Source organism: Notothenia rossii (genome assembly GCF_949606895.1).
Source record: "Notothenia rossii genome assembly, chromosome: 10".
NCBI lineage: Eukaryota > Metazoa > Chordata > Actinopteri > Perciformes > Nototheniidae > Notothenia > Notothenia rossii.
Window position 1 is genome coordinate 57,885,841 of NC_136908.1, and position 25,565 is coordinate 57,911,405.

At 40.8% G+C, this 25,565-nt stretch overlaps 1 protein-coding gene across 3 annotated transcripts; it reads right to left on the reverse strand.

Moving 5' to 3' along the window:
• gpr85 (G protein-coupled receptor 85) lies at window positions 1-25,081 on the reverse strand. 3 transcript variants are annotated; one of them, XR_013803262.1, is made up of 3 exons: window positions 24,918-25,081; window positions 21,714-23,695; window positions 1-19 (listed from the first exon to the last, which is right to left on the reverse strand). XR_013803262.1 is itself a non-coding variant. In XM_079654370.1 (2 exons), the coding sequence occupies exon 2, from the start codon at window positions 23,542-23,544 to the stop codon at window positions 22,411-22,413; it is 1,134 nt and encodes a 377-aa protein (XP_079510496.1). In that variant the 5' UTR covers window positions 23,545-23,695; window positions 24,918-25,081; the 3' UTR covers window positions 20,862-22,410. The 3 variants fall into 3 exon arrangements, 2 of the variants coding, with proteins under 2 accessions (XP_079510496.1, XP_079510497.1); XM_079654370.1 differs by lacking the exon at window positions 1-19 and having other exon boundaries at window positions 20,862-23,695; XM_079654371.1 differs by lacking the exons at window positions 1-19; window positions 24,918-25,081 and adding an exon at window positions 24,632-24,909 and having other exon boundaries at window positions 20,862-23,695.
• Window positions 25,082-25,565: the final 484 nt, after the last annotated feature.

Here is a 25,565-nt window from a genome sequence, read left to right on the forward strand (position 1 = left end):
GGATAAACAAAAAGAGTGGCTGGGGTATAAAGGATGACAGCAAGAGAGACCAAAGGGTGGAGTGCAGAAAGATAGGGAGAGAAAGATGGATTAGTAGATTAGAAAAACACAGGAAAGCATTTCAAAGAAACTCAGCTATAAAACCCAAATCCCTTTTTTCATTCACAGTCGTTTAAATTGTTTCGTGATCTTTTCATTTGGTTTGATATGTTTATTGAAAACGCTAGGATTTGGGGTATTAAGGAATGATAAATATTATCCTCCATGCTGTATGGCAGCTGGGCTGTATGGTGACATTATATTAAATGTGCTTATCCTGATGTCAACACTGTCTTAGTACACACAAATACTTTTCTAGATATGATGAACCACACTCCCACGCAGCCGTTCTGACACACATGTAAGCTCCAGTATTAGTTCCCTTGTGATGCGCCACTTTAATCTGTGTTTGGCCAACTGTCTGTGTTCAGCGGCAAGCTATTACCTGAACTTGCAAAGTAGCTCAAATAAATGGGAATGAATTAAATACAAATTGAGAAGCAACAGACCTGGGGTCCCCGACTCTTCCTTTAAGGAGATTTTTAAAAGAGTGATATAAATGGTAGCTTGAATTCGACAAAAGTGTCTTTCTGCAAGGCGAGGACAGGGGAAGTCTCTCTTTAATTCTCCGTCCGTCTCTCCCTCTCCCCTCAGAGTTGCCATCCTCTGTCTTTTTTTCTCCAAGCCCTCCAATCCCTTCCCCTTGACTGCTCATGTCACATGGGATTATGGCCACATACACCACTGGATGTTTTTGTCGCAGAAAGACATTCACATTGGCTGTAGAAAAATACTCAGTTTATACTTTCCCCTGGTAGGCTTGTTGAGACAGCAGTTTTTGTTGTGTCCGTTTTTGGACCTGTTTTAGCAATTATGTTGCGTGATGGAAATGTCCACTTTTTTTATTATTACAGAAAAAACAGCCCACCTGATATTTGGGTTTTGGGTTGAAACAACTCTAGGATCGCTAATAGAAAAGCAGTGAAATGCTCGGAGTGCTTTGGGATGGGTACGTAGATTAGATTTTGGCACAATTTTAAATGGGAACTGAATTCTTGATCGATTTAGCAGTGTAACAATGCACAAACCTCCTAATATTATTGTTCTAAACTACAGTTAACTCGGAGGAATATAAGGAACAAATAGAAGGATGAAAGAAAGCTGTAATGCAGCTAGCGTGCTAGACTCTGAAAAGCTCACTACTAATGGTTCACCAACAGCGTGAATACTTCATCATGCTTTCACTGGAACATTTGCTTGTTTTCCATCTGAGCTTGCATCAAAGCTAACTCAGCAAATCTAATGTAGTAAGTGGGGTGAAAAATAAAAACAGCATGTATGACTGACAGGTTCTTAAAGATGATAGAAATTGTTATTGAAAGACTAATGCTTGCCTGACTTAAAGGAGTTGTTGATCGTAACACTATAAAGGACTATATTTACACTGCAGGGTGAAAAGTGTGACAATCTGAAAAGCAGGATACATGCAAAGACAATATTAAAACCACTTGATCAATATAATAAAAGGCTACAGGTTATAAAGCGGTGTTTGATTGTGGGACAATATGAGGTCTAACAGCATGAGTTTCCAAGCCTGTTCGTCTTGTATTTCTGTAATTATGATAATGTGAGCACTTCTGTAGAGCTACCATGGTAATGGATATCTTCTTTTTGAAATGAACGCTATTTTTGGCGTGCCTGTAACAGATTCAGAAGTAATGTTATAATATAGCTAGAAGAAAGGAAGACAGGGGGGTTCTAATAATGTCATAATTAGCCTGTATGCTTTGAATGCTTAATTTCAGTATATAATATGTCAAAGGAGACGGCTTGGAACTGTTCATCAGCAACGAAAAATCCTCTAAATCTTTCTTAGCCCTCCTACAGGGGTCTTTCTATGCGATGGCTTGGCTTTGTCGTTGATTGGTTTGAAGCAGATAATTAGCTTGCATCTCATCATTGCCACAACAACGTATTTACTCCCAAATAACAAGAGAAGACTGACATTATTAGGATTTTGCAACCCAGAGAGCTTGAGATCTGTTATTTACGAGTGTCAAATCGTTTATCTTTGTAGGGATACATGTACTAACTAAAAGGGCAATACTTGCAGACGTTTCCAGATGGGGAAAATACATTGTGTATCTGCCCCATGAATCGGATTTGCTCCAAAATGTGCTAGGTTCTTACTTGGCTAATGCTTAACCCTTCCATATAGTTTAATGAAAATCGGGCCAGTAGCCTAGTTATTCCATAATCCTCCTGAAAAACACAACTAGAAACATAACTTTGGTTTAGATAAACGGGTTCTACAGGAAAATCAAGGTTTTAAAAAAGGTTTTATTTTTGTCTAGCAATGTATTTAAGCCCCTATTCTCTGTCTTAAGACATTAAGGAGACAGACTGTGGACCAATTTTAAGGATCTTAACCACTACACTATCTCTATACACATGAAAATACTTACACATTGACCCTTGGCTAGGATATAAAGTTATCAGACCTGAATATATGCTGTCAAAGGCAGAAAAAGCTGAGGCCAAGCCCTGAGATTGTTCAGACCAATTCAATTACTCCGGGCCGTTGTCTAATGGAGAATGAACTAACCAGGCAAGGGGTTACTCTGGGATGGCTCTGCTGACGACTGCCTCTTGTCTACATGATCTAATTTACTAAGACACACAGCTATTGATTGGCTTCCGCATGCCAACGGAGGAAAACCTTTTTAGAAGCACTTTTACAGTGGCAGAGGCTAAATAAAAAAGCTAAAGGCGAGCAAGGGCAAACATCAAAAGACACGCACACATACGGGCACGAGCACATGCACGCACAACAAGGTGAACACGGTACACAGTAATTTTCTTATCGCTGTAAGCCATGACGACAAAATTGGCTGGGGATTCAGCTACATGGGTCAATAAGTACAATCAATGTCGTCCACTGTGAGAAAAGAGAGAGGGAAAACAGATTTCTACATTTTCTTTAACTTCGACCTCTCTTATCTGTGGTCGAAGGAGTGGGTGAAAGGGCTAGCATTAGCAACAAAGCCCCATGAACACCTTGCATTCACTACAACAATATTTTGCTTACTGTCTCTCTCCTGCACAGCATCCCCCCCCCCCCCCCCTCCCCACATCTAGCTCAAAGCTGTGGACTTATCTGGCGCTGCCTTGCTGTCAGCGAGAGTGCTCTATTTTGGGCTTTATCTTCAGCTGGGCCCGGACCGGAGCTTGTGGGTCTGAAGTTGAGTCGTGCACCGGGAGATAAGGCAGACAGGGACAGTGTAACCTGCATGTCTGTGGTCAAGGTGGGAATGGATGGATCCCGCTCCACGTCCAAACAGCTTCCTCTTAGTGCTTGATTGATCCGATCAGCATCACACAGCTGTGGAGGAAGGCTTACAAGTCTCTCTAAAGCCACTGTTTCTTTGAAAAGGCCAAGGGAAGATTTTTGGGAGCCTGCAGGTGTATTCTAACAGAAAAGTGTTATGCGGCGGTGAGTAATAATAACACATATCTAGCGGCACAATTGAGTCTTCCTTCCAACAAGTCCTCCAACTCATACGACCAAATATGCCGTTTGTTCAAGCGCTTAATACGTCCTATAATTACGTTTTAAAGTGTTCGCCCTCTAGTGCTCCTGTTGAATGCAAACAAATAACCCTCTCTGTAAAATCCTAAATTGTAGGATAGTTGGCCATTAAAGCGCTTTTTGATTAGATTTCTAGCGAGAAGTGTATATTGCACTTTTATAAAACGGACAAGTCAAATCAAGCAATCTGATTGGTTCTTAGCCGTGATATACTGAGCGTATACCACGGGTAGAATTGTAAGTTACTTTTCACAACAAGTCAGTATTCCTCCGCGTCTGAGAAAAACAGTATACCGGTGGGCTGTTTGCTTTTCATACTGGAACAAGAAAGCAGCGGGCCGAACCACGCTCCTCAGCTGTGATATAATGAGCATATACCACGGCCTGTCGTGAGCTATTGCTTAATTATAATCCACGTCCTATCGATATGTAGGATCTATAGTTTGATAGATATTACGAAGATGATTTGAGGTATGCGGCAGCCTCCATGTAAAGTTACGGGTTGAAAACAGTATTTCCGGTCTCAACGTTTTCATAATAAAACCAATGATCAAATGTTTTAACAGTGATATCTGCAGTACTCATCAACTAAAAAACATCAGTTTATCCTTGTTAATTATACGACACTTATTGGTTTAAATTGTGTACAATGCTTTTGTGTTTTTCCCATAGGTTTTTCTCTTTCGATTCTGAGAGCCTGTGGCTGGACCCGTCCAATTCCAGTTTTGGTTCCATTCCATTTCATAGAGCTGTGACGCTCAGCGTAACCTTGTCGCACTGCCACTCCAACATCCAATCACAGGACTTGATGACTAATCACGGGGTTTGTAAAGCAAGGCGGATGTTGTAGTCCCAAACGATAGCTGGGGATTCTGGGTAGTGTAGTGTCTTCGGAAACGGTAGTGTCTAAACTACGAAAAAACTATTTGTTTCTCGGAATCGAAGGTTAAAAACACAGAAACATTGTACACAATTTAAACCAATCAATATTGTGTAATTAACAAGGATAAACTGATGTTTTTTAGTTGATGAGTAATACAGATATCACTGTGTATTTGACAGTGAAGGGAATATATCCGGTTTATTATAAAAACTTCGAGACCGGAAAAACTGTTTTCACCCACGCTAACTTTAAATGGAAGCTGCTTACACGTTATCCTGGGGAGACCTCAAATAATCTTCGTAATATCTATCAAACTATAGATCCTACACATCGACAGGACGTGGATTCTAAGAGTACAATATACACTTCTCGCCAGAAATCAAATCAAAAAGCATTTTAATGGCCAAACTATTCTACAATTTAGGATTGTCCAAAGAGGGTTATTTCTTATTTGTGAATAAACGTCCCTCCGGAGTGTTTGCAATGAACGGGCCGGGAACATGTTGTTTCTTACACGACCACTAGAGCACCTCTAGTGGTCGTGTAAGAAACAACATACACTTTAAAACGTGTCTCTGGGTCATAATAAGGGTATGAACAATCGGCCTATATGGTCGTTTTTTGTAGGCTGCTTCCTTCAGTATGAATTGAAATACAACATCAACGTTTCGCATTTATTTTTCAGAAAACATGCCTTAGTCTAGTTGGAAACCTGTTTTAAGTTAAAATTCAGAATGTTACATTCTCATTGTCTAGCCTCCATTTCAGAACAAACAATTTGTTCCAGTTCTTATAGGACATCCATGTCTTTGCTAAACCACTTACCTTGACTGTGATTTTCCAGTCATAGCTTAGCAACCGTAAATAGGCACAGCATGTTAATATGCTAAAGTGGTTTTCATGGTCCGCTAAGAGTAAATCTGCCAATAGTATGATTGTTAGGGGCATATGTGATGTGTGAGAGGTGTAGAAATACCAAAAAAGAGAATGAGGCCAAGCAAAGGGTCAACTGTGGAGCCAAATAACTAAATACAACAAAAAAAAAGTGATATGGGACCAGCAACATGTTCTAGCAACTATGCAAACACTGACAGTTTAGCCGCTTAGAGGGATAACACAGGTAGTTCTGTCCGACAGCTGATTAAAGGAGCCTTAGATTGTATTTACGGCATAGGTCTACTTCTTAACGAAGCGCTCAACAGACCTTAAGGCTCTCGAAACTCTCCGCTTTCTTGTTTAACAAACTAAAATGATTAGCAGGTGTACCAGTGACAACCTAAACACATTCCTTGCCCCTACACCACAGAATGCAATATCACCACAAGAAGCTACATTTGCAGCGGCAGCTAAGCAAGACATGGAAAAGGGAGAAGTCAAAATAAAAAAGTCCACGGAGCCACTCAGACAGCCTCAGCTTATAGCTTGCACAAGCCAATGCAGTGAGACTGCAGATGAGAATATGTCTGTCTGAGGAGGGGGGTGTGGCGGGGTGGAGCAGGGTGCCAGATAGAAAGATATAGAGGGAGAGAAACCAGATGAGACTAGTCAGAAATACTCAAGCTCTCTCCCACTGATCGACTCACTACCTCAGCCTGACAGTTTCATTTTCAAAGCCATTGTGTGCCAATGTGCCAATGCGCATTAACAGCCACTGCCTCCTGCTCTCCTAATGAAAACCTGAGCGGCAAGGAAACAGAATACCATCTCTGAGGCTTTGAGATTCAAATATTTATTTAAGCATGTTTGTCCTTGCTTTAATTACCCTATCCTGAATTGTCACAAACATAATTCGGTTCGGCTCCACACCATGTTTTGAAAGCCAGAGTTATCGCTTCGTAAGCCAACATGACATCTCCCTTTGTCAACGCTCTGTCATCTCATACTTTGGAGGATTTTTTTTTCTTCACTGAAGGTAGTTGTTATTTTAGTCCAGATGACTCAATAATGCATGGGCTTTATTTTTCAGTGTTTGCTCAGTGGGTTCGATTAGGGACAGACGGCGTGCAATCAAAAAGCATACACTGAACTGACAGAACTGACGCCTCATTGAACCAATTCAGTGTTCCCGGAGAAGTACCAAACAGAATCAAGCAAGTGTAAACCATCCAGGGAAGAAATCCCCCCCCCCCATTTAGCCCAGGGCTCATTGTCTATGCTCTCAGTCTGAAATATAATGTGGAACAAATAACAAAGCAGTGTAGCTCTATTTAAATCTGGAGGTTATTTAAGCTCTGTTATGGAGACTGGCAGGAAAACAGCTAATGCTAGAAACTTTATACTCTTACATACTAGGTTCTAGCTTTCCAATGCTAATGGGACAAATGGGTCCAGTTTGAACACTAGCTGTTATTAAAAACAATTTAAAAGTTCACAAAATCACCATTACAATGATCCATTTCTATGCAACACTTCTTTAATTGAGCTAGTATTCCTTATACTAGCACCATTTTTCACTAGTCATGGATTCAAGGATTGACATTCCGCAAAAACGCAATGCAGTTAGTCCTTTTATAGTTTAATACACAATTAAAAGACACAAGAAAACCCACAAGTTTATTCCTGTAATACATTTCAGGAGCAGGCTAGGTGGTGGAATAGCTTCAACTGGGTTAGCTTAGCCAGCGTACCAGTTGATGAGTGTCAAAGCCCCTGTGTGCTACAGTGAAAAAGGCATAAAAGACACCAAATTAATTCAAAAGCTAAGCTACTGCCTGCCATATTCACATGCTTTGCTCTCCGTTGTGTATCTCAAGATGAAGAACTGCAGCTACAGGACATAGCTACCGCCCTGCTGTCTGAAACAGCGATTTAGTTGGCAGAAACTTTTCAGGGATAAGGTTTCAGTTCAGTGACAACATTGGCTAAGGAATGCAATTTATTCTGCGAAAATCCTGTCACTGCTGCTGCCTCTTTTACAAGCGAGTATGACAGGTAGGCTGGCTTCAGGAGAAAGCACAAGGATGTTTGCAGATTTGGGCTGTTACACAAGCACAGTGAAGTAACACTTTTTTGACCCATTATGTGTTGCATTTCCTTCAGTTTTTGCAAGGAAATGCTTAATTTCAGCAATGCCATCAGCCATGCTAATTCATAATTACATCTGGAAGCTTCCCAATTCAGCCGCGCTCGTCTCTTATTACCCACTGTGCAACGATTATGTTACACATCAATGAGGACTCTGTCTTTGCCACGGTGACCTCTTTATCTCATGTTAAGTCATGGAAAGGTTGAGCTGTTGTGCATTTCCAACAGCGCGTGGTGCTTTGAGGGTAACATTTTCTTTCAGCTAAAAGATGGCATGCTTCAAACTGACTTTCAATTGTTGCTAGGCAACCACAAGAGCCAAGACCAGCCCTACCCTGTCTGGTGCCATTACATTAAAAACAGTAGACGATTACATCTTTGTGTTTCGCTCACATGAATATAGGCTAATTCAATCCAACCTGCCAGGTGTTACCAAGGATTCAGACTTCTCTCTAATAAACTTGTTAAATATATCCAGTTTTTTTGTTCAAGTGTTAGCTATGTGAACATGCAATGCACCAGAATCAGATGTTTTTCTGATCCTTTATAATTGATCTCAGATGCTAAGTGTTTTTCCCGCTGTAACTGCCAAAGCCTTATCTGCAGGACACTCCTACATTATTATGCATGTATTATCCGGTCACCTCCATGTCAGGGAACAATGAGATCAGAGCTGTGGATGAGTAGGTAATCATATCAGTGACACACCATAGCCTTCAGCTGCCAAGCAAGCTCCTGACTGAACTGATTATATAAACATTAAAATCCCCCCCAGTATTTCGTGTAATGTTTCCCAACTAATCTCATACATGCGAGTTTCATTGTCTTCTGCCTTCACCTCTGTACATTTTCAGTCATTATACAGTATCACATCTGGCTTTTACATTTCAGGTGGTGGCTCCAACACTGAGGAACTCTCTCCCTATAGCCATCCGCTCTGCAGTCTATGTAGAAGCTTTTAAAAAACTATAGACCTATCTTTTTACATTGGCTTTTATTTCTATTTGAAATGTGTGTGATGTGTCCTGTGTCAGTTCCTTTCAGAACTCCACGTTCTCTGTGTTTTGTTTTTATGTTGACCGTACATTTCTGCCTCATGTGGTTATTGTATTCATGTTTCTGTGGTTTTAACTTTAACTTTTGTTCTTACTTGTGAAGCATTTTGTGAAATCTATTTCTGTGAAAGGTGCTATAATACATAAACATATTATTATTATGCACATGGGTGAAATACAGTATTAACAAACTTCTTAATCAAACTAAATACTCAATTTAGCATTTTTCTTTGCTTCAAATACCTTTTGCAGACACATTGTTATGCAATGTTTTGTGTATATAGTTCAGCAACATGCGAGCTATAGCTATAGAAAACAAAAGCCAAGCCACTTAGTTCTCTCGACCAATGCTGACCATCCAATGTCGGGTAGAAAGATGAACCTACTGGCTCACACCGCATCATTAGGCTCTGTAACATAGCAGCACACTACATGACATGTTACAAAAGACTCAGATGTAGATCGAATGTGACGTAGAAACAAGAAAGCATCTCTTTGTTCTTTTATCCGTCCACAAAACAATCAATCTGTAGCTGTTCATTTGCCAAAATAAATGGAATTTGGCTGTTTTTAGCCTGCCCCTAAAGCTGATGTGACCCAGTGTTCATTGAAATAATTGGAGTCAGTGATCAAAATTTCGGATTCAGTTTACGCAGAAATAGCTCTTGACCCTAGACATGCAGCGGATCTGCAGCACTGCTTTCTACCCATAGAGTGGCGAGGGAAGAACAAATAAAATAAGTAAATGTCTTTGCTGACATACTGTAATAATAATGCTTACTTAGCTTGTCATACATAGCCTTTACTGTGTTATTGATGTAAAAAAAAAGACAACTGAGGACATCATCCAAAAGTCAAGTGCATTCACCTATCTATTTTTTAAAGACATTTATTATTTGTGATCTGAAGTACTGTATATGTACATTTGAAATGCCAAACATGGCCATGCATGCACGGCCCCGTAACACAAGTTATATCATGTGTAATTACAGAGTGGCAATCTGATTGTTTAAATATGCATTCCCATTATGTTAGGCCATTGCTATGCAACCTCATGTGGTAACCAGAGAGCTGTGAGGGGGAGAGTAGTTTCTGTGGTAAGCAGGAAGGAAACCTCTGCAAGAAAACCCTTTTAGGAGTCATTTTTCAAACATCTACAAGGTGGCTGCATGGCTGGAGAGGATGTAGCTGGAGTAGCTTTTTTCAGCTGCTTTTCCTCTTGAGCTTGGGGCAAAACAGTTAAGTAACATCTTCCAAGAAGCAATGAGGAAGAGGTGCTTTTGTGCCCTATAGTCTCTCGGAATGTTTTTAGTTCACAGCTCTGTCACTTTGGTAAAAGAAAGATTTCTAATTTAGCAGTTTTTTCATTTTACGTCTAAAATCACTTTTTTTGCTGTGTTTCTAGGAGTGTCATGAATGCAAAAAGGTTCAACAATGAAAGCATAAGACAACTTAAACTCAAATGGATGATAGATTTGATATGAAAAGAAATCACATGGAGGTGACTTACAGTTCAGTGTGCTTGAACCTTAACAATCAGGTTGAGAAATGGACGATCATCCCGGGGCAGCGCGGGGCAAAACAGACGATCGCTCACATCTGCCCTCCGGATGTGGCCTTTTAAAACATAGGCATAACATTTGTCAGGAAGGATTTAAGATTTTTCGATGGGCCCCATTTCCATAATTATAGAATTACATAATAAAAAAACGTAGAATAACAAGCGGAATCATCTGCATGGCGCATACACAAAGCCTCGAAATATTTATCGTATATTCAATTTCAGGTATATGCAGTGAGTAGGTAATACAAGCAGAGTGCAATTCAATCAATAGCAGCTGTACAGTTCACACATATATCATGTAAACTACCAAAGCAGTGCTGTGATTTATTAGGGTGGCAGCTTTTCTGTTGCAATATGTGATGTAACTGAAAGCATTTTGCCCAGAGGGACCTGGGGCCCCGTGGCTGGAGGAATGGCTGCAGTGAGTCAGAAGTAAACAGGGCATGTGCTTCTGTTGTTGGGGACTATAATGATGATGCCTCTGTGCTGCTTTCTTGTTTTTTCTCCAGTTTTAAGGCCATTTTACTGCTCTATTTACACCGTACAAAAATGCAAAACGCATCAGGGACTGCTCAACGCGCAGCCAGCAGGTACACCTCATCTCAATTAACATAATGGTTTTTTATACTGGAGATTTTTCCCCATCTAAGGCATAAGATATTAAAAGGTAAACACACACCAAACACACACCATACCAAATATTGAAGGAACTGGTGTATGATAGACCTATAAATTGTGCAAATACCAACAGTGTAATCAGTGTTTGAGAAGAAAAGCTATTATAGCTACGCAGCAAATATAATTGTTCAAGAGGAAAATTCAATCCCTTGGACACAGAAGCTGGAAAATTACTTTTTACTGTCAACATGTTTACTGGGAAAGAAACATTTTCTGAAGGCAAGCTGCCGGGCCACTTTGTTCCAAAACATCACTGAAGAAAAAACTTCTAAAACAGTCATATTTTTCCCACCCGCAAGGATGAAGCACAGATTCTAAGATGGCAGATACATTTCGAAATGATGCCTGCAGATATGCATCCATAGGAAGCTAAGAAAAAAAAGTCTCATGGGAATTGATGCACCTAAGCTTATTCTCTTGATTAAAGTGTTATCTACACAGGCAAACACAAATACAGCAGCACATAATGAACACATTGAAATAATACTTTACCATTCAGCACTTGCCCATAGCCAAATGAAATCCAACAATTTTGGGCAGTGCAAAAAAATGTTTGATTTGTTACAGCAGGTTATCTCTATAATTAGCACAAAGTCAGATGAATCATTCTGTTCCAACACGCACGCAGAGATAACAGAAACAGTCAAATATACTCTCCTGCAAGTGATTTCAAACACAAACCCAGCAGAGCCATTTAATCCTGAGCCAAAACAGCCAGTACGCTGAGGTGAGTGTTTCTCGTGTTTCCAAGGCAACTTAAATCAGTAGATTTTCCTCTAAGTGATGCGCTCACATGCAGGAAAACTCTTCAAAGCAATGACACCGCATTGCAAACAAGGTAATTAACTGATGCATTTGGAGCCACTGCGAGGAAATAAAGAAATATATACATGTTGATAAAACAACGAATGGACAACAGAAGTGCAGGTGACGCGTCTATCAGTCAAGCCAGGTATCATCAATCAGCTGCTCTACAAATTAAGATGGGTGCAACAAAGGTGCTTTGATTTTGTACCACAAATTGAGAATAAATGCTTGAAATGTGCAGGTTAGAAATAGTTGGCTATCACCTTCTCAATGCCCCATTATTAGGTGGTTATTACATCAGCCATCGCGCACGCATCCATTCATTACCTGTCACCTATGTAAATATGGCAAATTAAGAATTCACTGTGCAGTAATTCTCCCCTCAGCCTCTCCGCCTGAGAGATGGAGGGTTCTGTTTTTCCTCCTGCTCGCCTCTCTTCTGTTCTAATATCATAAACGGCAGAGACACGGATGAAGAGGAGAGGAGGGGAGGGGAGGGGGGAGGGGGAGGGGAGAGCTCGCTAGACCGAGCCTTTGTGAGCATGACGGGCCTGACTCACAAGAATGAGACGAGAATTAGATGTTTCCAAAAATAAAGGAGGGAGGGAAGTACACAGAGAGAGAGAGAGAGAGAGAGAGAGAGAGGGAGAGAGAGAGAGTGTGTGTGTGTGTGTGTGTGTGTGTGTGTGTGTGTGTGTGTGTGTGTGTGTGTGTGTGTGTGTGTGTGTGTGTGTGTGTGTGTGTGTGTGTGTGTGTGTGTGTGTGTGTGTGTGTGTGTGTGTGCGCGCTGAACAAGCTGGAACACAAGAAAAACGAGTGGATTAACTCCCTCCCATCCCCCCCACCCGCGCCTCCCTTTTCCAAAAAACCCGTGGATTTATCACAAAACATGTCGAATTAGCGGGAACAAATCGCCTGTTTAAACACCCCTAAACACTTTCCCCAATTGCCATGACGCAAAAAAAACAAGATAAATAAATAATCTTCAGAAAGACATAATTAAAAGCTGGATCTAAGCTTTATTCCGAACGCATGTTTGCATACCACATCAAATTCCTCTCTAATATTTATTTTCTCTGCCCCTCTGGGCGCGGTTGAGGCTCACTGTGAGCAGATGTGAGCAGCTGGTTGCATGCTGTAAATAGGCAACATAATGTACATGTTTCGCTTTCCATCACGACAGATTGCCCTCCGCAAATACAGAGCTATGAGAACATGGTGGAGTCAGCCTCCTTGCTGCGGAGCATAATACTCTGAAAGCCCCTATAAGCCTGATAGCATCTTCTGAATATTTTAGTCTGTTAGGAAACTGTTTGCACTGCTTGCTAGTTTTGTCAGTTTTATCCTACAAGCTTGGTCTAATTTGGGTGAAATAAAAGGAGCCGCCTGCTCATTGGGGGAGAGGTGTTATTCAGTCAGATGTTTCCAACACCAGCCACCATAGTCCTTTCATTTTCATGTGACCCACATATTTCTCCACCCTAGGTACGTCATCAGCTCTCCTCATTTCAGACTGCATGTGTGGGGTCGATTAGATGATTATCTTAACTTGCACAGAGACACAGACAGCAGGGGACCACTTGGCTCGCGATTGGTTAACCTCCCTAGATCTGGAGTTCTGAGCCCAAAAACCACCCTTAATCATACTCATTATCAGGCAGTAAGAAAGATGGCCAAGATGTTTCTGCTGATAAATTGTGTCAAGCGCATTGATTACCCGTCAGGACTCGGACGGCATGGCATCAGGGGACTCTTTAATCTAGCATGAAAGACACGGGTAATCCTAGTTGGAGGATTACACGCGACCAGTACTCTCTCTTCGCATATCCCAACTTCAGTGTGCTTAAGTACTAACCCTACCAAGCTAGATCTATCCTCCTTCACTCATCCTGAGTCTTAGCAGCGAAGGGACGTGTTTACTCTCGACTCCAACAGCAACCAAGAGGATTTAACGGTAAAGAAACACAACCTACGCAAGCTTACATCCTGACCTGCACCCCTGAACACACTCAAACCATTGCATTCCCAGCATGATGGCGTTACGACGCAGCGTTTACATTCCTATAAACAGCCCAGTTCTGCCTGCTGTGTACTGCGACAGAATGTACACAATGTAGCGAGAGATATCAGAACATTGTTTCCACATTTGTGTGCAGCTGTGACAAACACAAACATGTAAGCCACTTGTAATCCTGCAGCATCACAAGAGCTTCTGTTATGGTAGAACAACAGAAACAGAAGCTTTATAAGAACAAGGAAACCTAGTATTTGGTTAGCTTTAAGAAACATTTTCAAATTTTGGATATATGCCAATTTCTTTCTCTCATGTGTGTATGAAGATGTAGCCAGCAGCCAGTTAGCGTTGAAACAAGAAGAAACAGCTATCCTGATTCTGTACAGAGGCATCAAAACCTGCCTACAAGCACCCTCAATCTCCGTTATTTATGACAAAAAACAAATTCGACAATACTGGGGTAGCGCCCACCAGGGAGCCATACTCGCATCCATGCCTTTATCGCCTAATTTTCGAAATCAACATTGTGTTGAATTGAAAGGGTAAAGAGGCAGAACACAATATAAAACAGGGGATCCAGGCATAACAGTATAAACAAAAAGGCAAGCTATATTAAATAAAAGCTGTTACAAATAAACACAAAAAGACTGGAGGGGCAGGCAGAGTCAAACAAAAGAAAAAGTAGCAAACCGGGAAGACTGGAGGAGGACACAGGAGACAGGAGTGAAGACGAGGGATATCGAGAAATATGCAGACAAGAAACCAGGAAGCAAACCAAGGAAGCAGTGACCATGAACTGAGAAAGAACACAAGGGAAGACAGGCCTAGAAACACAGAAGACTCAGGTTGCGGTCGAATAGTCAGTTTTGCTTAGGAACCTCAGTAATGGAGTGAAATGACCCGGAAGTCCCTCAGTGGCAGCCATGATAAGAGCCGTTCGAATTCTCTAGATGATAGGAAAGGAGGTTTCAAACTTCCTTATAACCTCCTTTAGCTTAGGAACCACTGGACCTTCCTTTACGAAAGCAAAGGAGAAAATGCTGCCCCACAATGCCTTGCGGCCACAGCATTTGCCGTCACACAACAGTCGGCCGTTCACGGAAACAACCGATTATGACCGAGAAATTATATCATGAACGTTAGGGTGCTTATTAAGCATTTTAAAACGTATGTGGTAAGTTACCAAAGTGCTTTGTTTTGAACGTTCATCAGTATTATAATCAAAAAGAGAAATATGAACGTTAGTTTTTACTGAAATGATCAAATAAAGTCAACATTTCACAGTCTTTACTGAGCTGTGTGGGGTTTGTTCAACTTTTAAAAGATGTTTGAATGGTGATATACACAGTTATAGATGTTAAGGACTAACGTTTATAATAAATACATTTGTATTGATTTTAAGATCTTTTCATAGTTCAAACAATCATACGTATTGGGATCATTTGTATTAATGTGGACCGGAGGGAGAGGGTGACGAGCATAAGTTTCACTTTCCTTTTTTATTTCAATTCCAACTTTGGTCATAAAGAATATGTTTCTCTGTTGTCCACGTTCATAAAGCATAAAGCAACAGCATCAGAGCACGGTGCAGAGTCTCTAGATGAGTTTACAGTAGTCCCTCGTTCTTATTATACATTATGTAGTTCGCTGTAGAAAACTGTGGTTTCCCCACAGCAGCAGACGCACATGCACATGTATGACGTCCGCTGGCGCATCATAAATACGTTGGATAGTGAAAGTGCAGTCGGATTCTCAAGGCACCGCAGTCTCTTCTCCTAAATCCTTTTGAATTCTCCTATCCACTATTCCTTAACCCTGTGACGTTTCACACAGAGGTCAAGGAATAGACGATAGGGATAGACGATACGAGCTGATTTTTGGACTATTCGACCGCAACCCCAGACTCAGCTGGAAAGGAAAGGTGAAACAGAGGGGCAACAGGTGAACACAATTAGACAATCAGGTACAGGCAGGGAAACAAAAAGACAGGAAGTAAAACCAGACCAGACTCAAAGACAAAATATATTTCAAAAATAAAAGAGGAAACCTTAAATACAAAAACATAGGACCATGACAAAAAGTCCTGAAAGTAGCAATTAAGACCATAAAGTCATTAAGAAATTAGTTAATAAATCTAATGAGAAGTAGGGTCATCAACACTATAAAATCTAGCTAATTCCTTTAATAGAAATATAATGTTTTAACCCTCCTATTGTTTTCGGTTTCCCCCCATCACTTTGGTGTTGGCGGTCAAATTTGACCGGTCCTGTTTTGACTGCTATTACATTAACACAAAAACCATTAATCATCACCAAATTTAATTTAACACCCTTTCAAACTCTAAATATTGTATCAGACTATTGGTATACATGAAAAACTGCAGTAACAAAGAATAGACACGGAACATGTATTGCGTGTGCCAGGTGTGATCCATGTGGGGGGATGGGCACATAAGAGTGGGACATGTGTCAAATTGTTCTGTGTGTGTGTGTGTGTGTGTGTGTGTGTGTGTGTGTGTGTGTGTGTGTGTGTGTGTGTGTGTGTGTGTGTGTGTGTGTGTGTGTGTGTGTGTGTGTGTGTGTGTGTGATTGTTTTATCTGATCCGGATGGTTACTAATTCCTTTTCTTTATGGCGGTCATTTTTGACCGAGAACACCATGGGTGTTACGAAGTTGACTAAATCATCCAAAATTCAAAGAAAGTGGTGATCAGCAATTTTATATGTTCAAATGTCTACTGTGAAGGATATCATAAAGCCTTAATGCAATCGAATCTAAAACAAAAACGTTATGATTGATGAAAGTAGTAAATCGGTCAGATTTGACCCGAAGACAACAGGAGGCTTAATAAGTAATCAGATGTAAAGAGCTAAGCTAACTTTTCCTACCTTCACCCTAAGCTAAGCTAGCTGATGGTGGTAAATGAATATATATCTAGCATACAGCCATGAAAGTGATATCAATCATCTGATGAAACTATTGCATTCAAGCAAACAGTACAATGTCAAAAAAGTACATTTGTTCATTATCCAGATACACAAATACTTAGTCATGCCTAACAACTGTCATACTTCATTAATGATTTTCAGAAAGCTATCATTTAGAATCCTTCATCTAGCAATATGGTGAGATAGCATCAACCAAATAAGCAGCTGTAACATATAACGTAAAGACGATGTGAAAAACGTCAGAGATACCTTTTTATGCATACAGGTGTGTCACTAAAAATAGAACTAAGACCTCCTCAAAATGTGCTCGAAGCCAAATTTCCACTGAAATTATCCTTCCACTGGATCTCACATTACAGCAGAGAGAGAAAAAAATACTGTTTAAAAATGCAGGACGGAACCTTTGAAGCTCCATCCGCAATTGAATCAGTTAATATTTAAAGCAGGGATATTCTTTATATAAGGCATGTGCACGGGCGGAAATGAAGACTTAAAGACTGGGATATTATGAGGAGGAATGTTTTATCCACTTGCACATTTTTATCAGACATTATAATCATTGGTATTCAGACGCCTGAACTGCCTTTAATAGCTCGTCAGACATAAATGTGTACACTTTTTTTTAAGGATCGCCCTCCTCAGGGAACAGAAATCATCTTGGTTTTTTATTGGATCTTCTATCCTCTTGCATCTTTACCCAAAACCACATTCTCCCTTCATTATCATGGGTACATATTGTATTACGAGACTATAATGCAGTCAAATGCAGATGTTGTGGCTAAATGCATCATCCAATTCTCCGTATGCCTGTCCAATGATTATTTATAAAAGGATATGCTCACATTGTCTCAGATGTTTTAGCGACATTTGACATCCTTTCATTTTCAAAAGCAATTTGAAATAATACCCAGACACGTATTTATAATAGCAACGCTGGATTATGCATGAACAGAGAGCAGGACAGAATGAAACTCTTAACAGCGGGAAATAAAAACAAAAATCATATGACATTTGAGTAACACATGTAGACACACGGTCACACATTTTGTGATCCTAGCATTATCATAACCATTTTACAATTTGCTGAGGCACATTATCCATAAAGCTGCAAACCCATTAGAGAGGAGAGTACCGCAGCTCTGCACTTTGATGACAGCGAACCATGAAGTCTGCTTCACAGCCCGTTCCGACACACTATTAGTGGATTGACCTGTGAGTGAGGACGAACACAAATGCATGAAAAACGTGCAGCCACACACACAGTCACGAAACCATTTGACCAAACGCCCCACGGAAAATCGCACAAAACACATTATAGGTAAATGTCACTTTCACAAAACAAAATTACCGCCCTGGAGAAATTATGCCAAACATAGTAATTTTCCAGCTCCAGCAGTCACACAAACAAATATGCAGAGTAGGGCGATGACAACACAGAAAGCAATTCTTCATTTATTCTGAGTAGCTTGTCAGAAGATTACGTCGTCCACTCCGTTCCATTCAAGGCAGATTTTCATATTTGAGTGCTTCTCGGCACAGGCCCGTAGCGCACTTTAATTAAGCTTTGGCGTACATCGTATACATTAAATATAAAATGCTTAAGAATGCAGAAAGGCTTGATATTAGATTTTGAGAAAAAAAGCCAGTCAACAGATGGTATTTACTCAAATTATAGACAGTAAATGAGTGTTACGGTGAGATGCTTTTTTTTCAGAACCCATTGGCAGTCCATTAAAAAACTGATATTGTGTGCGCAAATCCGCTGAGATACAATGAGAGTGACATGGAATTAAGGGTTGTTATGTTCTTCATTGGCAGCCAAAATCCAATAGAGAAGTCTTCTGATCGTTAAATGAAAAGTATCTCCAGTAATTGCTTCACTACAAAATGATTTAGCTTTTTTCCATGATCTGAACACAAGTGCAAAAGAAGCAATTCCAGTGAGTCAGATGGTGCAGCAGACTACAGATTCCTAATCGCTTTGATTATGAACAATATGCTTCTCCATGTTTCTCAGGAGACGTTCTACCTCTGAGGGGAAAAGAGAGTTCAATGTAAGAGCCTGTCTGCCAGAACGAAGAGCTTTAAAGACGACCACCTCTGCCTGTCATCTTCCCTCAGACGTGGAGAGTAACAGAATTACTGGGGCACGCAAATGAACGAGGAAATGGGCCAGTGCTTGACAGTGACACAGTTTGTGATTTGCATATGCTAAATGAGGCTAAAATATACACAAGTGAGGTATTAGTTCCTGCTTCACACTCAAGTAGCACCGTTTTAGTCCCAGTATAGAGATTAAATCCCACAAAATATAATTTTTCTCATCATCAACTGCCCCTTGCATCAATCTCACAAAACACAGTACAGATTTTATGATGAAATAATGGGAAAAAAAGTATTAAAAACCAAACCAATAACATTTCCTGATTTCCTTAAAGGTCAATAAATACTTTCACAACATCTGAATTGGCTCTTCTGGGTCCAAATTAGAATGATGTCCAAAATAAAACAGTAATTGCCAACATCGTAATGAAAATGGATCCCTAATAGATCTTTCTCATCAGCGGAACCTGCATGCCATTACCTGGAGTGTTTACAAGCCATTGCAGCATCACATTTGGTGTGTGTTTTCAGGCACGTAAGCCAAGTCTGATTTCTTATGTCAGGAGGGGATACAATAGGAGCACATTTTGGTTAAAAAGCTCATCTTGTATTATACAGTTCTGATGGGAAATACCACTCAATTTAAGAATAAGCATGCTTTGATCTTGTGGTATTTATGATCATGGGTTTAATACATTTTTTGTTTAATGATAGGGGCACTGATGGATTTTTGTATTCCCCTTTCTACCGAGGGGAACAGATGAAAACCGTTATACTTGTGAAAATAAATAAACATGGATATGGACACATTTTTTTATAAATGTGTCATTTATGGCATTTAGACGGCACATTTATTATTATTATTATTATTATTTTTAAGTGCCCTGCTTTTGTTTGTTTTTTTCCTTTCCTGAATTGTTATATTGGTTTTTGTGAATGTAAAAATTCTGCAAAAGCTAAAATCCAAAGTACTATTGGCTTCCGCTCCATAAAATTTTACATGATTGGTCGACAGTTTAAAAGATGTCCCGCTAAATAGCCAATCAGAGTGGACTGGGCTCTGGTTTCAGACAGAGGGTGAAAAGAGGTGCTGCAGCACAGGCAGTATGAGAAAAAATAAAGACCTTTTTGAACATTAAGGCATGGAGACATGTCACAGTACACACACACAATACATATATGGACATTGTATGTACTCTTTAAAGGGAATATGCATCTGAGAAATTGGACTTCATTTGTCCATAATTCCATGCTTCTCATTTCCACATTTCCTCAATTCTTGTTCAGTGCAGCTGAACACCAATGTGACCTTAAAAAAGGGAATGGGACAAACCACCATGTCATTTGTGGCTATGGGGCTCAGTGCAAGGGTATTTATGAATCCAGAGTTCTCGCATATATTATATCTGAAATTCAGTGGTATTCCCCTTTAACACAGAATGAGGAAGTGTGACTGTGTGACTGTGCCCAAGGATATGTGCATATTCATGGAGATTATTCCCAAGAAATGTCAAACACAATTCACATTCAATGACAAGGATTGCATATATTCCGTCTCTAAAAGCTGTTCCAACGACTCAAATGACAGATACGATTATCTTCGAAATAGCACACATTTAAACATTTGATCACACTTCACACAGAAGAGAGCGTTATCACAAATGACACAGAAGACCTTGAAGCAATACAAACCTCCATTAGTAGCTTAGGTTCAAAATATGGACATTTCAGCAGTGGTTTTAAAATATTTAGCAATCAAAATATAATCATTTTTGCAAGGACATTTTAGACCTGCAGGAAGATGAACAATGCATCATACTGTAAGCAACCTTTTTAAAACACTTCCATGGATGCCCCTATTCTCAAAGGGGTTTGCAGATGTTTTCCAGCTGTTAGCATGACCATACAGAATGACCTTAACCCAATGAGGGATTAAAAACAAATGTTGTAAAATGGAAACTTTTTATTTTCAAAAAGCAACAGATTACACAGTTAACTTTCAGCAAATGCAATCCTAACTGAAACTGTACTCACATTCGGGACTTCAAAAATGAAAGACTCACATACTTACACACACATCTATCTATAATATACAAAAAAAGAATACATAATAAATATTAAAATGGCCACAAGAGAAAAAAGTAAGTCATTGAAAACAATCAGTTTAGAGAGCAAATGTAGGGAAAGTAGAAACAAGACGGTGTGCCTTAAATGTCTTTTTTTGTATTTTTTTTTTTGTTTTACATTTTTTACAAATTGTGCAAGATTTCATACTAAGGCTCTGGTCTTGAAGTGACTGTTGTTTGATTCACACAGCACACACACACTCTGAAACACACGCACATGCACCCACACACACACACACATACACACACACACACACACACACACACACACACCCTGTGCTCTGAGCACTCTGTGGGGTGTAGCAAACCATTGCAGAATAAAAATGGGCTGCTCAGTGTATGGCCTGTGATGCTCATGGGAGTGGACTAGCTTTTTAAAAAATGGACATGCACTTCACATCGATGTGAAAAAAACCTCCCCTCGCATCTAAAAAAAACAGCTTTTTAGGAGTGAATTAAATAAAAATAAATAAATAAAATCCCAACAACCAAGAAACGTGACAATATCATAACCATTAAGGCAAGAACACCCGGAGTGGCATCGGCAATACTGTAACAATATGATAGTGTTTAGGTACATGGATATGATGACACATTTAACTTTTTTCTTCAATGTATTTTTTGAGCACACGTTTGTTCGTAAAAGCAACTTTTTTTTTCAAAAACCAAACATCATTTCATCTTCTTTTTTCTTTTTTTTGCAAAAAGGTGATAAGAACAAAATAACAATGCCAGACACTAGGGACATTATGGATCGTAAAACTACAAGAAATTATTTCTAGTTTTAAGTTGCAACTTCAAAAACCACAGATTTGTAAATCCCCACCGTTAAGCCCCCGCCCCCCCACCCCCGCCGCCCTGTAAATGAAAAAGATATCACTTACATTAAAACCATTTTATCCTCTTGTGATGGTGTATTCCAACAGTCACCAAGTTTTGCTTTACTTACAGCGGTTGTGTAGTCTGTTGCAAATTAAAGCATTCATTGTCTCGTTTGGAAAAAAGAGAAAAGTTGTCCTTGCAATGCAACCAGCAACTGTTGACCAAAAAAAAGCATCTTAATATCTTCTTTTTAGTGCAACTCTCAAAAATGTAAAACATTTCCAGTGATTCCTTGAGAGGTATCATCTTTGTTTTTTGTTCTTTTTTCTTTTCATTTTTACGTATTTCACACCTCACAGAATCTTCAAAATATCCAAAGCAAGAGGGTTTGTTTTGAGTGTTTTGTCAATTATTTATTTATTTTTTTCAACTTTTTGCATCTCTGCATTGGCATGGCCTTCCACAATGTCCGTTTACTAGAACATAAACACAGGAGGGGGGATCCAGACCTCCTGCGTATTCCCAGTACCTCCAGCCTCCGTGTTTGATCGTATTCAATCATCCTGGCAGAGCCTCGTGATTGACAGTCCAACCTTCTACCTCTGAAAACAAGGGCTAGGAGAAGGCGGAACAGCAGGGAAAACTGGAGGATGAAGAGAAGAGAGATAGAAGAGAGAGTGCGCTGTACAATGGGAACAAGCCCATATCAAGATCAATCAGGGAATTAGAGACAAAGATGAGAAAAAAACAGCAAAACCTTCATATAACGCAGTAGGGTTCCCTTGGTAACCTGGATTTTCTGCAGTAAAGGAGTGTGGTGCTGAAGCAGCGCCGGAGCTCCCTGTTGGAGAAGATGCAGATGAAGGGATTGACCCCGGCCTGGGCGAAGCTCATCCACACGGCCGCCGTCAGGTAGCCCCCAGGGACCACTGGGCCCCTCGCAAACACCCGCCAGTAGCAGGCGACCAGATAGGGCCCCCACAGTGCCAGGAAGAAAAACGTCATGATGTAGAACATCCTACTAATCCTCTTCTCTGTTTTGAATTCATCCAATACCAGTAGACGCCTGCGGCCTGCTGCGTTGCTGTTCTGCCGTATGCCCAGCAGGGTAGGGGGGGTGGGGCCTCGACCGAATCCGGCCAGCCAGTTGGCCGCCGCCTGCCCGCTGGCGCCAGGCCCGTGGAAGGTCCAGTTCTGGCTGACAGCAGGCACGAACTGGACAGGCTTCATCTTCCGACGGTCATGCACGAAGAAGATGAGCTTGAGGTAAACCAGCTGTGTGGCCAGGAGGATGAGCGCCAGCAGGAGCATGAAGCCCAGCGAGTCGTTCGCCCTGAAGGAACGGTGCTGGAACGTGCACTGGTCCTCCTCCCGGATAAAAGAGTATGTCCCTACGTCTAGCACCGGCGGGAACGCCATAGCCACTGACAACGTCCACACCATGCAGATGACAGCCAGACAGGTCCAGAAGGTCAGCCTCTTGGTGTAGAAACGGTGGTGCGCGATGGCAAGGTAGCGTGTGACGCTGACACAGAAGAGCATAAACGCCGTGTGGAAACAGGAGAGGACACCCAGGAAGGCGATCACTTTGCAGGTCAGCGTACCGTAGGTCCAGGCCGATCCATTCTTGACCGAGGTGAAGACAAAGGGGAAGCAGATGGCGGAGCGCAGGATGTCAGAGGCGCACAGGTCCAGCAGGAAATAGTAGGGCGCCCGATGCAGGCTCTTGTCTTTGACCAGCAGGATGGAGATCAGGAGGTTTCCAACCACACCGACTCCAATGATGAAACCCAGAGAGGTCAGTTTGAGGAACGTGGCGAGAGGAGAGACATTCTGCAAGATGGTGTGGTCCCCTGCATGGCTATAGTTCGCCATAGATGGAGGAGGGATCATAAAGATAGCGGAATAGCTTCAGCCAAGTATCATGATCTAGAGGTGGCAGGGGGAGGCGTTATATCCATTTGGTGGTGTGCTTTGAAGAGGTTTCCAGGCATATAGGCAACCTCTCCTCTAAGGCATCCTTTGTTCCTTTGTCTCATCACACCTAAAAAGAAATACAAAATAAATCCCTGAAAAAATACCATTTACTCATCAGCACACAGTCCAACACAACAGCTGCATTGTTTTCAACTGCACACTGAGATAAGCACTTATTTCTCTCTGCATGCCATTTTTGTGTTTTTTTTGGTTAACATTTCTAGATTTACAGAGCTTTGCCTCAGCTTGAATACTTTGTCAAAAACAGACAGACAGACAGACAGACAGTGATGGAGCTTGAGCAGACGATGAATCTGTTACAATTCTTTCAAGTGGCTTCGGAATTTCCTGAACAAAAGATGGCATAGCCCAGACTTCATTAAGAAACGACGCTTCTGAACTGGTTGAAAAAAAAAAATCTTGGTTTGGATATGTCATTTTAGGGACATTTTTCGTGCGCACGGTGAAACATTAAGAGAAATGCAGTCCAAAATAAGCTATTCTTGATCACACCCTACACCCTGCAGAACAGAGGACGGCTCTCTAAAGCTGTGGGTGCCTCGAATAAACTCGCACAGCCTTCGTGCATGGTGGAAAATCGACGGAGGGTGCATACATAATAAAGCATCCGTGTTTTTGTCTTGATTAAAGCTTCACTGGATTACTGTCCTCACGTTAATAAGCAGTGTTCTCATTAGGGCGTTTATTGAGCCAGTCAATTCTCCTCATCTTCTTTTTTTTATACAAGTAATTAAAAAGAGTAGCATTTACATTCAGAGACACTAAAGCCGCATTTCGACATCATTTGGCTTGAGAGTGCGCGGGTGTGATTACCAGTCAGGATGGATTGAAACGGATCGGTTGGTAGCGATAATAACAAGCCTGCTGATAATAAAATTCCGTGATTTTACACTCGATATGTATGCTTTCATTGTTTTTATGAAATGACACAGGCTATGGTTACATCTGATTACATAAATATCGCCGTTTGGAGTCTACTTACGCGTTTTAAAGCGTCCTTAGATCGTTTACGCGCGTCTGAATCCGAGGGATTTCAGTGAAAAAACAAAAAAGCAGGGTAAAATCATCGTCCTTTGCGTCCAACTCGGCTGGATAAAGCATCACCGAATCCGTACCTCCATTAGACTAGAATCATTCCCAAGTCCGCGCTATGGATTGCCCAGAATCGCAGCCACCACACAAGACAAGGCCAAAAAAAACGGATAGAGCGCGAGGGAGAAATAGAGAGAGAGACAGACATCCGATCACAAGATCAATCAAAATCCTACCTGTTGAAAATCCGATTTCGTGTCCCTCCTGCCGGTTATTTACATTGCACCAGTCGGGTTTTTTTTTTTAATAAGCCTGGTTTGTTGCCTGCCCCCTTTTTTTCCTCCTCGGTGAATATCCTACAGTAAACGGAGCCCAGTGCGCATGCGCCCTGCATCCCTATTTGTGATCCAAGACGCGTCTCGTCTCTTGTTGCAGCAGCAGCAGCTCCCCTCTCTCTCTCACGGTAACATCTGCTCATAGGGTACTGTGACGCGTTACATTATCACTTGGTAACGTTTGTTAGTGATTACTTTTTACTGACACTTGCTAAAATAGACATATTTCTCAATTTCATAGATTTAAGATTGATTTAAATCAGTGGTTTGTAAAAAAAAGAAAGAGTAATACACAGAACGATGTTTAGTTCTTTGTATATTTTATGATTATTTAAATGTTTCTGACCTTTTTACAGGGTGTTTGCCATATCCATTAGGTAATAGCATCCTACTTGAATACATTTGTCTGCGTACCATCATGTTCACTCTACAGAAATGTCGAAGCATTATGTACGAAGCGAAGGGTTAAATCAGGCAGCCTAGCCACCTCGAGGTAGAATGACTTCCCCTGTACTGTACATGCATAATTGACAGTCACTTTGCGCACCG

Coding starts and splice junctions, on each gene's coding strand:
- gpr85 (XM_079654370.1), bottom strand. CDS start 23,544: ATGATCCCTCCTCCATCTATGGCGAACTATAGCCATGCAGGGGACCAC.